The sequence below is a fragment of the Petromyzon marinus genome, chromosome 2 (assembly GCF_048934315.1).
Source record: "Petromyzon marinus isolate PM22_M1 ecotype Great Lakes invasive population chromosome 2, UKy_Petmar_22M1.pri1.0, whole genome shotgun sequence".
Taxonomy (NCBI): domain Eukaryota; kingdom Metazoa; phylum Chordata; class Hyperoartia; order Petromyzontiformes; family Petromyzontidae; genus Petromyzon; species Petromyzon marinus.
In genome coordinates this window covers 14,341,324-14,355,780 of record NC_133668.1, presented here as the reverse complement: position 1 = coordinate 14,355,780, position 14,457 = coordinate 14,341,324, and the positions used below count along the sequence as shown (strand labels likewise).

The following is a 14,457-nucleotide window of genomic DNA, read 5'->3' as shown; positions in this document are numbered from 1 at the left end:
TTATGAGTGTGCTTATGCTGTACATAATTGCCAGTTAATTATTAAGCGCAAGTCTAGTCACAATATGGAAGCGCTGTGCTCATTTACTGCAATTAATTATATATTTGCCGCTGCCTGGGTGGTTTATAGGGGCGAGACATTCCTCAGCCCTGCATTGTCGAGATAAAGACTCCCTACGGAACGTGGACCAAACTGGCGCAGGCCATTGCGATATAGTACGTAGTGTGTCACGTGAGAAACACACTTCATGCACTTATAATATCTGGTAATATAGTATTACAGTATTTGAATATATTAGATACCCTTCGTGGTCCCTTTAGGCGCACGCTTGTCTGAATAATATAATTTCGACAGCTTCCTCCATTTGGCTTACAGAATGCTGCAAAGGCAAACATGTCTTGTGCAACTTTGCCATTTATGGTCGCGTGCCTGCTAGGAGATAATTCATAACATTTTGACGCTTGAGTGATCGCAATGACGAGTGAACAAAATTAGAATCTTTATTTATCCTGGAGAAATCCGATTAGCTATTAAGCTCTTTTTCACAGATATCCAGTATCCTGGACAAAAATCTCGCCCTACGTTTTAACCCTGAAACCCCAGGCCCAAAATCCAACCCTCAAACTTAGCCCCACAATCCAACCACCAACCCCAGTCACAAAATCGAACCCCCAATCCCAGTTTCAAAATCCAAACCCATCTCTAAAATTCAACCCTCAAAACCAGCCCCACAATCTAACCACCAACTCCAGTCCCAAAATCTCACCCCCAAACCCAGCGCCACAATCCAACCCTCAAATCCAGTTCTACAATCCAACCCTCAAATCCAGCCCCATAATCCATCCCTGGAATCTGGCCCCACAATCCATCCCTGGAATGTGGCCCCTGGCCGCATTGTTGGAGCGTTGTTTAGCGTGAGTGCGCGTGTGGGAAGTGAGGGAGCAATAGAGGGGGCGGGGAATGGGGGAGGGACGGCTTTTTGGTTGAGAGAGGGGGAAGAGCAGGGAGGGGGGGGATGTGAGACGCACACAATGTAAGCTGCGTGGGTGAAGCGCTCTCATCTGGCTGCTGAACTCGTCCGATGTACGGTAAATGGAATGCGGCACTGCCGCGGATGCGAGGATCGTTGTGAATAGGGTGCGAGGAGGATGGGCGAGACGGACATGAAGGAGCGAGTTACTCTGACGACGTCGGTTGGGGTCTGCGCGGCCCTGCAGGAGCAGCTCTGCTCATGGTAACCGCGCGCTGCCTCGCACATCGTTAACACGCGCCACGGAGCCCGTGCGTGTGGATGGGTGCCACAAACGAACGGGGAGCATTTCGCCGTCGTTTATTACGAATTCGAAACGTGCACGCACGATAGCGCATTTTGTGTTTGCGGTATAGCACATCCACACGTAGACACTCGTTTATTTATTTATTATACAGATTCACATATACAGCGGTGGATACACCATGGCTGCTGATGGCGACAGGCACACACACACACGCGCGCGCGTGCTTGTGTTTATAACGACAGACGTACGTGGGTGTCTGTGCACAAGCCACGCACGCCTTTAGCGAAAGACGTTGGATGGAGCCGCACGCACCGCCGCGCGGCGAGTGGACGGTGCGCGGACCTACGGGGCCTCTTCGTGTCCTGCGCAATCACGGCCGCCCGCCACAACTCGGCCCCTTTGTCATGCGCCGTGTCCACGCGATGACACGTCGGGGGGAGCGGGGGGGGGCGGTGGTGTACGCGTTATTTGCTGAGCGCGCGCTCATGACGCGATGTCCCACAATGTACCCCCATTGTGCCAGAGGCTACGCGCACTGGCAAGCCGTAACGAACGCCCGTTATGCCGGTCGCCCCGCGCGCTGCTCTTGTGCGCACCACGAATTCGTGAACACTGCGGCGCTCTTGCGCTTTGCGGCACGCGCGGTTCCACCCCTCCCCCCCGTCCCCCTAACGCCCGGCGTGTCACACTCACGAATCGAGATTCGGTAGAAACGAAATACACTAAGCGCAGGCTTCATCCGTCTCGTTGTTTGTGGGGTGGTTTTTGTTTTAATGGGTTTATTAATAGGGATCCAATGCCGTGGTGGAATTCGTGAGTGGATTATGTTTTCTTCTAAATAATTCGCTTGGCACTTGCCGTGAAAAACATGTAAATTAGTTTTTTTTCCTCCTCGATAAATATATCTCTGTTGTCTTCTTGTTCACAATGCATAGTGAGTCGAATTCATTGGCTGCTAACATAAACCGCACAAAATTATAATGGTAGGCTGAGAGGTCGCTTGGTCACCTCAGTTGTCCTGATGGTCCGGACCAATTAATAAGAATAAAGTTTAATTTGTCACATAGCGCCTTTCATGCAAATTGCATCCTACTATCATCGCTGACGAACGACATAAAAGCTGGAAGGCAGCACAGTGGTGAACCGCCGCTACCAACAATTTCCCAAGCTCTGCAGTCCTCTATATATGTATTCAACCAATTAACGGTGTTTCGTACATGTGGGAAGAAACCGGAGCACGCGTGTGAGGGGGCATAACACTATCGCCACACAGGACCGTCCATGGGGGGGGTGCGGGGCCTGGGGTAAAGCACGCTGTGTGGGTCCCCCGATGCCCGCAAACTAAACCGCCAAGTATTGCATCTGAACCCGGGATGTCGAAGCGCCCTCCCCCCGCCCCCAAAGCGCGAGGCCTGGGGCAGTCGCCCCGATTCACCGTATAGACGCCTCTGCCCACACAGAAGGGACAGGTTATATTGATCTACACTTTGCTGGATTGCCTTCTCCCAGCAAAGACAGCGAATGACACCTCAGTGTTGCATAACAAACATGTGTAGTGTCGTAGGTCTCTTCTACCTCTCTCTCTCCCTTGTCGAGGCGTGTGTTTGCGGGTGGCGTGCGTTGCACACACACTCAGTCGGAGACGAGGTAGTCGCAGGAGGCACCGTCCTTCCTTTATTTTGTTCACGCCACAAACTCCGCCCCCCTCTCTCACGACTACGCTGCCGTACAACCCGGCCCAGACACGACCCTGTGCGCGTTGCACCGATGGCGTCAACCGAGACAGCCAACAACTGTTCGGCCACGCAATGATCGGGCGAAGGTGGCAGCGGCGAAGGTGGCGAAGGCGACAGCGACGACGAGACGAGTCCACTCCCAGAACCGGCAGCCCGGAGCTCTCCGCTGCTTATATTCCCCTCGACGCGGCTTGGCTCCGCCCTAGCCGCGCCCCCCTTCTCGAACCCACCAGAGGGTTCCAGGGGCCTTCCCACGAGGTCTGTCGTGACCCTTGCCCCAGTTCCTCCGCCCTGCCGGCACACACACACCGTGTATATGCTCAATGGCGTGTGCGCTAAGTGTCCACCTGCAGTTGCAGCTGCTGTACAGCAGTCAGCGCTGTGTCACTACACATACACCACCAACCAATAAATTGACCATTAATTTCTTCTTTGTAATCTTTGTAAACAGTCTATATATTGTACAGATCATCACATATGCACATTGTACATAGACAGTGCACTTGTCATAAGAAGCCAATGGTTTTAATTCTTCTTGCAGAATTGAGGTACAGCATTAGATTTTTGTGTAAACCCTTGGTAAATAGCTGTAATAATGTTGATTCAACAGCTGCTATTGCTGCTGCTTCTTTGATGATTTCCTGGAACACCCTTTCTCCCCTACACATGATTTGTTTTGAGATTCTATTTTTGCTTTAAATATCTGTGCAAAATGTCACCACTAACTTTATGATGCATTTTGTTTTTCTATTATGCATTGCGTTTATATGATGATCTGTAATGGCCTCTATTTGTGATTTACCGATCATCCACTTCCTTTTGTCGCTTCCATGCCTTCCTTTGCCTGTTCTGACATCTTCCATTAAATGTTATTTTACAGTTGTGTATCCTATATTTTGTTTTACATGTTCATTCCTTTTCATTGCTCTTTTCTTTAACATTATTTTTTTATGTCGCCCCCCCCCCCACTTTCAATAGACTATCCATTGGAATGTTGGTTATGCCGTTTTAAAATGTGATTTGTAACTACGATTCTTACCTGTGTGTCGATAGGTCAATGTGCCATTTGATGGAGGGAGTACTCCTGTGTGTTATCTTGGTGTGGTCTGGGACTGTTTTCTTGTTGTTTTTCTTACCTTGCCCCAGCTTGATAAATCGGACTTATATTGAATCATTTCTAGATTTTTTATGTAGTGACTTCGTTAACTTTTTCTCTATTTTGCACGTCTTTCATATATTCGTTTTGTTTGTTGTTGCAACTTGCTGACCCGCCCATACTGGACATCTGTATAAAAAAAGCTTCACAGTTCATCGGATTCCTCCTCCAGTCTCAAGAAAGATTCTGATTCTGCAACCCAAATTTACACAACTCCGGTCAAATTCCGACCATAATGGAACCGCTGCAGAACAAACACCGTGGAAATTAAACTACGTTGGACGGAGGAAAATCTGCTGGGGAGGCATCGATAAGGATGGGCGCGTTGGAGGAAGTGGTTAAGGGTCACACAGCGTGCATCTCCTCCACGCAATGCCGACCCAAAGCAACCGCCGGGTTCATAGCATAAAGAGAAAGATCACCCCTATAGCCTTAACAGACTGTTGGGGCAAGTGCTGTTATCGAGTAACACCTATGGAGGCGAGCACCTACGACGTGCATAGCGCAGTACACACTCAAACGCATGTAACATTCGCACGTGTTTACTACGTGTGTACGCTTTTGAGTATTTGCGTACGTGCTTATTTGTGTGCGTACGAGTTTGCGTGTAAATCTATATACTGTGTATGTGTCAGTCAGTTTGCGTGTGTGTTTATGTGCGTATGTATATATGCATGAATCGTGTGTGTGGATGTAATTATGGATGTATGTACTGTATTTATGAATCTGTTTACGTGTGCATGTGTAGCGTACAGCGCGTACGTGTATACATAGGACGTGTATACATAGTACGTGTGATGTATGTACTGTGTGTGTGTGAATGTGTGTATGCAAGTACTCTAGTGTGCGTGGGTGATGGTGGTGGTGGTAGTGGTTAGCGCGCTGCGCTATGAACCCTGCGACCCAAATTCCATGCCCGCTCACGGCCACCAACATTGGTAACGGGGGAGACAAAGGCGGCCGCACGTGGGTGTTGGCCACCCCCACAACCACCTCGTGTACCGTTCGGGCCTTCATAGGCACTCATAGCTGTCAACGCACACGGTTTATTACCCCGTAGTTTTGTACAGGGACATTTGAGTGTTTCAGGTCCGTACGGCGTACAGCCGTTTTAATACGGGCACATTTGTTTTGGTCTATTTCTTTGGTGTTTCTCGCTTTGTGATGGTGATTTTGGAGGATGAACAATTGAGATTCATAAGGGGCACGGGGTGACCAATAAGTTCTGAATTGGTCTGTAATAAGGGGCTGACAGGTATGGGTGCCGCTCGCTAACAGCACTTTTTTACCAACAGTCTGTGAAGGCGATACGGGGGTGTGAGGAAATGTTCGTCTTTGGCTGTAGCCCAGATTACAACTCCACGCGACAGCTCCCTTTCGACTGCGCCAACAAACAGAAAACACGCGCGCAGAGGCGTCACGGATGCAGCGCGGCCACACGATCGACCTACCTACCCACACTACCACTGCGACTAACCCACAACACGATTCGTGTTGCACACTCGAAATGAAGGACGTGGACAGGTGCTCCAAATCGAGGGCAAACACATTTATCGTGGTCAATCTGTAAAATGCAACAGCACGTGGTGTTGTCACACGCAGCAATCCTCAGCCCGAGTCGCCATTAACAACGTGGCTGGTGTACAAGTCCGGTTAATCATTAACAGTTTCTCTTAAACCCAAGTCTACTACTGATAAACCATCGTTGTCTTTGACAATAACCTTTGCACTTCACTATTCGAATCTTACTTTAATCCTAAGGTGTATGTCTATCTATACCATGCACTTATATCGTATCTTACACCCATTACCTGTACTGTTTGTGTACAATATACGTACTGTACTTGTCACCATTGTACAACTGACTACTGTACATGTGTTCTATTCTCAATAGCATTGCAAGCAGTCATACTCTGGGTGCATGGGCTTGGTTATAGAATAAACAGTATTAGGGTTAGAGAATTACAAGTATTAACTACAGTACATCATCCTTTACAGTGCACAGTGCTAACACCCCTCCTATTGAATATATCACAAACTAACCATTCAAAGCCAAGCCTGAAGTGTAGAACAAGTCTAGAACAATTCTATAACGATCAAAAACAACCTTTGGGCCCTTTACCTGTAAAATGCAACAGCACGTGGTGTCACACACAGCAATCGTCAACTGAGTCGCCATTAACCTTGTGACTGGTGTACACGTCTGGTTAATCAATAACCCTGCCAGCCACCCACAGGCCCAACTCCGTTATCGCATGCTGGTGTACACACGTGCATTGATGTAATGCACAGCACATAAGGGATTTCACAAAACCACGCTTTACTCCCTTGCTGCACAAGGAAATAATTAAAAGAGTGGTCCATTCCTAATATGCCACATTTAGAAGCAAGCCTGTCGCCATGGAGTCAACATTGAGGGGGACCAAATCTTCCAGGGGGTCTCCCCCACCCAGGAAAAAAAATCTGCCACCCTTCCTCTTGCTCATGATGCCACTCACTGTGAATGAAAGCTGACTGTAATAAAACTGCTTGCACTTTAATCAAAGAAACACTAATACTACTATGTATCATAGGCAAGTACAGCTATACACTATACTATACGAATATGCAATAAATGAAAGCTACTACAAATATGACACATGCAGCTGCAACATAAATGATTGACACTTTACTCAGACTTCACGTGGGCTTTCTGACAAATGTAACGTAATAAAGACATTCACGTTAGTTGGTCGCTGGGTGAATGTGTGGCTAATTAACTTTCCAAGTAACTTTCCAAATGGTCGATCGATTAGCAATCGCACATTGGCCCGTTTTCACCAAAAACTTTTCCACTCGACAGTGAGATAGCCTACGTAACACTCATATTACATTCTAGTTTTCCACTTTTGTATACATTTGAAAGTAATGCAATGGAGAGACAGGACAGTGTTTGACATTGATTGCACCTACCCACAGCAGTCGAGCAATAGCTTCTGCTGGGGTACGGCAACACGACTTGGACAAACCACACGCAGAACTGCAGTACACCGTAATACTAGAACCGGTAGTAATAATAATGGCAACATGTTAAGTTTAATTATGATTATTATTACATTTGCTAATGATGATTTCGGACGGCGGTGCATGGTGCCTGTCGTAGCATAGCATTTTTTTTTTAAATATCAATATATCAATTGGGGGGGATATGTCCCCCCCAATATATATTATAATTACGGCCTTGTTTAGAAGTGAACGGCTTTAGCGTCGGCAGACGTATGGCAATGCAGGCGCTCTCTTTTTTTTCATCCTATCTATATATAAAAGGGAAATTTGTGAATGTGTGTCTATTCAAAATGTTTAGCATACTTCCCGACATGCAACAAACTTTAAATTTGCCATGTGGGTACTTTCCAGACTGTACACCATGCAAAAATGATCAAAAAAATAAACTTTTGTATTTTTGGGGGGGGGGGGGGCACAATAATGCACACATATTTTGCACGGCAAGTGGACGTCACATCTGTCGTGTCACTTTGCGCATGCGGAAGCGTAACGCAGTGTGCCTGCTCATGTCACGCATCCTCCCCCCCAACCCTCAGCGAGTCAAGTGCCATACATAGTTTTATTTATTTCATAGTTTAATTTATTTGGTATAGCCCTGTGAGCCATTCGGCTCTTGAATCGGGTGCAACCGCAACAAGCAAAAAAACAAAAACATGAACAAGAAAACATCTTAAAGTGACTTTGTGCATGTGCAAACAGAAAATCCAGGAAAAAAAATCTAAATATTCCTGAAATAGCACCTTACACCAACGCTGTGTGCAAAAATCCCAGTGGGATGCAAGTCAAACAACAAGAAGTAAACTTAGATTAAGGCCATCAGTCTAACTCCGTACTACAATAAGCAAAAACATGGCCAAACCAAAAAACTTTTAGAAATCACCAAAATAAAGCCATAAATGCAATGTAACAGTGATCATAGGAACTGTGACCGAATTTTTAACAATAAACTACATAAATAACATGTAACACCAAACCCTAGAGCCACAGCTGGCTGCATGAGTCACTCCACAAACAACAGGAGCATCAGTCGGAGTATCACATTTTTTAATGCATCTTTAAGATCAGCACACTAAATCAAAATACAGATAATACTTTGCAGCGGTCATCCGGAGCGAAACATTTTATTTTATTTTAGGCCACTGAATAGCAGTGGCAGCTAGGGGTGTACAACTCCTCAAGAGCAGTTTTGAGTGAAGATCTCATAGGTAGTGATTCAAGTTGCAGTTTATTGGTAATAGCATTCCAGACCCTGGGGGCATCAATAGCAAAGGACCTTCCTCCGGTTTTTGTACGGCAATAGGGAATGTGAAGCTGGTAGATGAGCAAAGACCTGAGGTCAAATTTGTTCTTTGAAACAGAGAGGAGATCCAGCAGGTAGTCTGCGGATGTTTTTGTAAGTACATCGTGAATAAATAAGATCTGGTGTACAAGCCGTCGAACATTAAGAGATGTTAAGTTTGACCCAATGTAGAGATCACAGTGGTGAGTTCTATATGGGCAGTTCAATGCAAATCTTAAGGCCGAGTGATAGATGGAATCAAGCTTCTTCAATACAGAACTTGGGGCTGATTTATACACGATATCACAGTAATCAAGTAGAGGCAGTATGGTAGCTTTTATCAATTCCAAACGGAACATAGGGGGGAAGCAGTGCTTGTGTCGATACAGAAAACCAATTTTTATTTTTGTCTTTTTATCAATATAATCAATGTGATCTTAAAAATTCAGTTTTGAATCCAGGATGACCCCAAGATACTTATAGAACTTGACTTGCTCTATTTGATCATTATTTAAGGAATATAATTTGGGAAAAATAACTTCCTGCTTTAGTCCCGGTGAGAAGCATAGCACCTTGGTTTTGGAGGTTGTAGTTTGTTGAAATCACCCTGGAGCTTAGCAATCACGTCATCCGGAGAGCGGCCAGCAGTAATCAGTATCGTGTCATCTGCAAAAAGATTTACCATGGAATGATCCAGGTCACTGCCCAAGTCATTGACATAAAGAGAGAACAAGAGGGGGCCGAGGATGGAACCCTGTGGAACCCCTTTTGTTATCTTAACACTGTTTGACCTCCAACCATCTGTGAATACAGTTTGGGTGCGAGAAAAGAGGTAAATTTTTAACCATTTTACTGTTTTTGGAAAAACCGAGGCAACTTAGTTTACCAAGCAGGATGTTGTGGTCTACTGTATCAAAAGCTTTGGACAGGTCAAGAAAAAGACACGCACAGTACTGCTTATTATCAAGGCTACTGTAAATTTGATTCAGAGAGTCTAATGCAGCAGATGTGGTGCTGTATTTTTTTCGGAACCCAGATTGTTTTAGATGTAGTAGATTGTTGGTGGACATGAAACTGCTAATTTGGAAGTTCAATAATTTTTCAAAAAATTTCATCAATGGGGACAAAATTGAGATAGGTCGGTAGTTATTGGGATCATCTTTAGGGCCCCCTTTGTGAAGTGGACGGACATAGGAATGTTTCCATTCTAGAGGAACTGATGCTTCTTTGATGGACAGGTTGAAAATATGGGCTATAGGTTTGTATATTAGGTGACCAACAGTTAGTAGAGCAAAGACGGGAAAACTATCTGCTCCGGTAGAGGAGGACCCTTTGAGGTAGGACAGCTGTTTCAGAACATTACTTTCGTGGATTGGCTGGAAACTAAATTCGTTTAATGTTTGGACAGGGGTGTAGGAATTTGCATGAGCAGGGGTGACAAATGTGTTGCAGGTCCAAGGCGTTCTTCGCGCAGCATTGGTTTATTACTTCAGTCGTTTACTGCCGTACGCACCCTGAAAGTTGTGTGTCTGCAGCAAGCGCGTGTATGTGTACCTATGGACGTGTGTGTGTGGGGGGAGCGGTAGTGTAGTGGTTAGCGTGCTGTCTGTGTGTCTGCGTGTGTGTGTTTGTGTGTGTGGGGGGAGCGGTAGTGTAGTGGTTAGCACGCTGTCTGTGTGTTTGTGTGTGTGGGGGGAGCGGTAGTGTAGTGGTTAGCGTGCTGTCTGTGTGTGTGTCTGTGTGTGGGGAGCGGTAGTGTAGTGGTTAGCACGCTGCGCTACGAACCCGGCGACCCGGGTTCGATTCCCGCTCACGGACAACACCAGTGACGATCATCTTAACCGGTCCCAGCTCGACTCAGCCTCAAACATTACTCAAACGAGTAATTGATGTGGTGTGTGAACATCGCCACTGGGGAAGACAAAGGCGGCCGGGCGTGGTGAATCCCAGTCCCGGGCGAAGCCGGGTAGTGAAGCTCGTATAAAATAGAATCACGCCTCTGCTTCACGAGACAGGCAGCCCGACTTCCAAAAGCTGTCGTCAACGTCAAGGTGCTCACGTCCGTCTACAGTGCTCGTTCCACGGAGCCGCGCGGAGACGCGTATTAAGCATATAGAGTTGTAAACGTTGGTTTTGTTTTAGTTTTTTGTTCGACTGTGTAATTGTAGATTTGTGTGCGCGTGTGTTGAAGTGTAGCGGTTTAGCGCTGCGCTATGAACCCGGGCCACCCGAGTTCTGATTCCCACTCACGGCCACCAGCATCAGTGACGATTATTTATACCGGTCCTGGGCCTTCCCTTGGTCGACTCAGCCTCAAACGGGTACCTGGTGCGGTGTGTAGGAAACATCGCCTCTATGGGGAGACAACGGCGGCCGGGCGTGGGTACTGGCCCACCCACCCCCCTCGCGTGCCGTGCCGCCCTTCAATAGGTGCTCGCTAACAGCACTTGCCCCAACAGTCTGTTACAGGTTACACGGAGGATTTGTCTTTGACCGATCGACCTGCACAGGTCGCTTCATCAGTCGTGATCTATCTAATCACTTCTGGGGTGAAGGCCTCTGTGTGTTGCTATGGGGGGACAATACGGTGTTGTTGTCCACGAGCCGCCGGGCTTGTGTACAGGGTGCTTTAAAATAACTGTTAACACTTCTGAGAATTGGCAACAGTACCTCAATAAATGTGCCTCCGGGCTATGGAGACCACCTGGAGAAGATTCCAGGCATGTGTTAACAATGATGGCGAACAAGTGCAGACTTTTTGAAGTCATTAACATACATTTGTTATCATGCTACAGTTTATTATCCGTTCTTTTTCCATTATAAACGATAGTCCCATATAAGTGAAGCACCCTGTATTTGTAGTACAGTAAACATGCTGTACGGCACTGATTCGTGTGTATCTGTGTACGTGTGCATGTGTATAAATCTGTGTGTGTGATTTCCGCTCACGGCCAAGATCAGTGACGAGTATCTGAACCGGTTCTTGTTGTATATATAGGCCTTTTTCCAAAAATGTATATTAAAAATAATTCTGCCAATATTTTTTAAAATAATAATCGATAGAATAAATAAATCGGGCACCCTCCACCCCACTATCTTCCACAAGCACCAAGCATCTGGAGGTCGTAAAAGGCCATTAAATAATATATTCGGGGCAAAGGGAGGTTAACGACGATCTGCAAAATCTCCAGGTTGTCAGAAGACCGCATGCCATGACCTCCCCGGACGTTTTGGACAGTTCACAAACATATCTCCAGAGCCGTAAAAAAAAACAGGCACATAGCATAGACAACGGACATTACAACTGGAGTTTTCTTTCACGGTAAAAGTTTGAAACTCAGCAAAAAGAACAAATCGACGTTATAAACTGCAGTCTATATTAGTGGCTTTATTACTTATTTTATTTCACCCTTATTCAACTCATATATTATTTTGTATTGTATCTTTCTATGTATGTAACTTCACCAAGAGAACCAAGGAATGTGAATTCTGGCAGTCAAGAAAGTGAGGGCTTGGTTATATCTCCAGCCTCGGGATATAAAAATATGACTCTAGAATGAAACACCGATCCCTGGTGACACAGACTTATAACAAAGCTTGGCAAACCCTCGGAATAACGGTGGTAACAACGAGGGGCATTACGAATCTTGGTTAAACATAAACCAAATAATAACCACGAGATATTTGACCGGGGGGTAGCTCATAAGAGATACAAGAAAATAGGTCAAACACACAAGACCAGACAATATGTATTCCATGGAATCAGAGCCTCCCCGACCACCTTTGTCTTCGAACAATTTGACACAAACACATGGTAGCCATAAAATACGTATGAAGGGTGTCTGGTCTCGAGATAACAAACACTATGAAAAGGGGGGGGGGGGGGGAATGCAAACAAAAACATAAACTGTCAAAGGTCAAAAAGGGGGGAAAACCAGGCGGCCGCGGCCACGGGAGGAGAACGGTGACAGAGGGCATCTGTTTTTTGTTCTCTAGCAAGAGACGCGCAGAGAGGGAAGACAATTTCACATTTAAGCACGGACACAGATCATGCAATTCAGTCTTGCAAAGGGGCAGGCTCCGTGGCATGTCATCGAGATCAACCATGGGTGTCGTGTCTCGCAGAGAGAAGGGACATTGTGTTGTTAAGAGCCGAGTTCGGCATGAACCGACAGAGTATCGCTGAAAGTTTAATTCTACATTTATCCTGATGCTTTGAGTCACTTGCAGAATCGAGCATTGCGATAAGTTGTATTGTACTAAGCTATCAGAGTTGTGTAAGAGGTGTGCTAATACAATTTACAAGTTTTTGAGAGTGAGTGATTCAGCCAGCGACAAGCAGCTCACAGCAAGCGCCCTCTTCGAAGAAGGGCGAAGAGCACGAAAGTTGAGCAACGACAAGGCGAAGCCCTGAAGGGCGGACAGTAGTAGAAAGAGCCTGAGCCAGCGCAGCCCTAAAGTGAGGGCGGGAGAGGCACCAGCGAGGGCCCGTGTGAAGCTGGCAGCTGCACGATAAAGGAGAGAGCGCGGAGAGAGCACGGAGAGAGCACGGAGCAGTGGAAAGAGCCTGACCAGCCGCCCGTGAGGAAGAGGAGAGCGCCGGCGAGAGCGCCGTGGGTTCGACCCACACACACCGACCAGCACCAGCTGGGAACCAAGACAAGAGTGAGGAACGGCGACCAGCGGACGAGCTGCGAGCGCTATCTGACGACGGAATCATCGCGCACCGCCGACGGCGAGCATCGCGCCAACTCAACCAGCAGTGGAGAGAGCTGCAACACCAAGAGGAAGAGCGGCGTGTGTTTAATACACACACACGCCGTCCCAGCGGCCCTGCTGGGAACCCGAGGTATTTTCAGCATAAGAAACGCCGTACCGCGTAAGCCGCCAAGTCAACAAGTGGCAAAGAAGACACCCGCACACAACATGCATATCGGAACGAATAAGATTGTTCCAAAAAGGTATCTTTGTGTTTCAAGAACGGTTGCCATTCCAAGGTGGTGCGTTAAATATCAGCTGATCATGAAAAGCATTGCTGCCCGTCGAGTTACATGAATACGATTGTTTAGAAGTATTTTACTCATTCGTTTTTGTTAATTGCATAATCTTGCCAATGAATTAATTGATAACTACTCTTGCTTTAGGAATAGATTCCTTCATTGCTGTTTGTATATTATCACATTAATTTTTAAGGACTTTTTCCCATCGCCGTGTGTGCTCACGTTACTGAGGAATTCACCGATTTTGTTACCCAGTTTGACAAACGTGATCATTGAGGGTTAAATATACGAATCAATGAGGACATCTCCAGGAGTACTGTGTTGACATTCCAAGCATAAGAGTTCGCATATTAGAGTGTTATGATTTTGTTTAGAGATTAAAATTGCTTAACACAGAAGTGTCTGAGTGGTGCCTTCCTAAGTTCATGCATAATAATCTTAATTATAAGAACTGTATCCTGCGGTGAGATTTGAATTTGAAGACCTGACATAAAAACACTAAGACATAATCAGTAAATGTTAAAGCGAGAATAATTGTATTATCCCGATTGATAATACAACCCTAGACAACGAAGCCGAGCTTAATTTAGCCTACCTACATCACACTGGTATAACTTCATACAATTCATTGTATTATCCCGATTGGTAATACGACCCTAGCATAATCGCATAGACTTGCATAACTTAATAGAATTACGCCTCCCAAATTAGCATAATTTATGCACAAAATACAATTTGTATTATTTTTATTCATTTTTCAAGACCCAGCATATACATTCTGATCCTCCCCTAGGTCGACTCAGCCTCAATTGAGTACCTGGTGCGGTGTGTAGTAAACATCGCCACTGGAGGAGACGAAGGTGGTCGGTCGTAGTGCTGGCCACCCACCCCTTGTGTGCCGTGCCGGCCTTCATAGGTGCTTGCCAACAGGACTTTCCCCAACAATCTGTTAAGGCTATACTGG

The 14,457-nt window shown here is 46.2% G+C and overlaps 1 protein-coding gene and 1 long non-coding RNA gene across 3 annotated transcripts in view; one reads left to right on the top strand and one right to left on the bottom strand.

Annotated features, from left to right (window-relative positions):
- Positions 1-989: 989 nt before the first annotated feature.
- LOC116946880 (beta-1,4 N-acetylgalactosaminyltransferase 1-like) overlaps positions 990-14,457 on the top strand; it is a 37,061-nt gene continuing 23,593 nt past the window's right edge. For both annotated transcript variants that reach the window (XM_032962118.2, XM_032962128.2), the window contains exon 1: positions 990-1,234. In XM_032962118.2, the coding sequence (XP_032818009.1) occupies positions 1,149-1,234 (86 nt within the window). In that variant the 5' untranslated portion in view covers positions 990-1,148. The remainder of the gene's footprint in view (positions 1,235-14,457) is intronic.
- Positions 2,929-6,375, bottom strand: LOC142929282 (uncharacterized). The gene is made up of 2 exons (XR_012945512.1): positions 6,292-6,375; positions 2,929-3,304 (listed from the first exon to the last, which is right to left on the bottom strand). It is a non-coding gene; the product is annotated as an uncharacterized LOC142929282 (long non-coding RNA).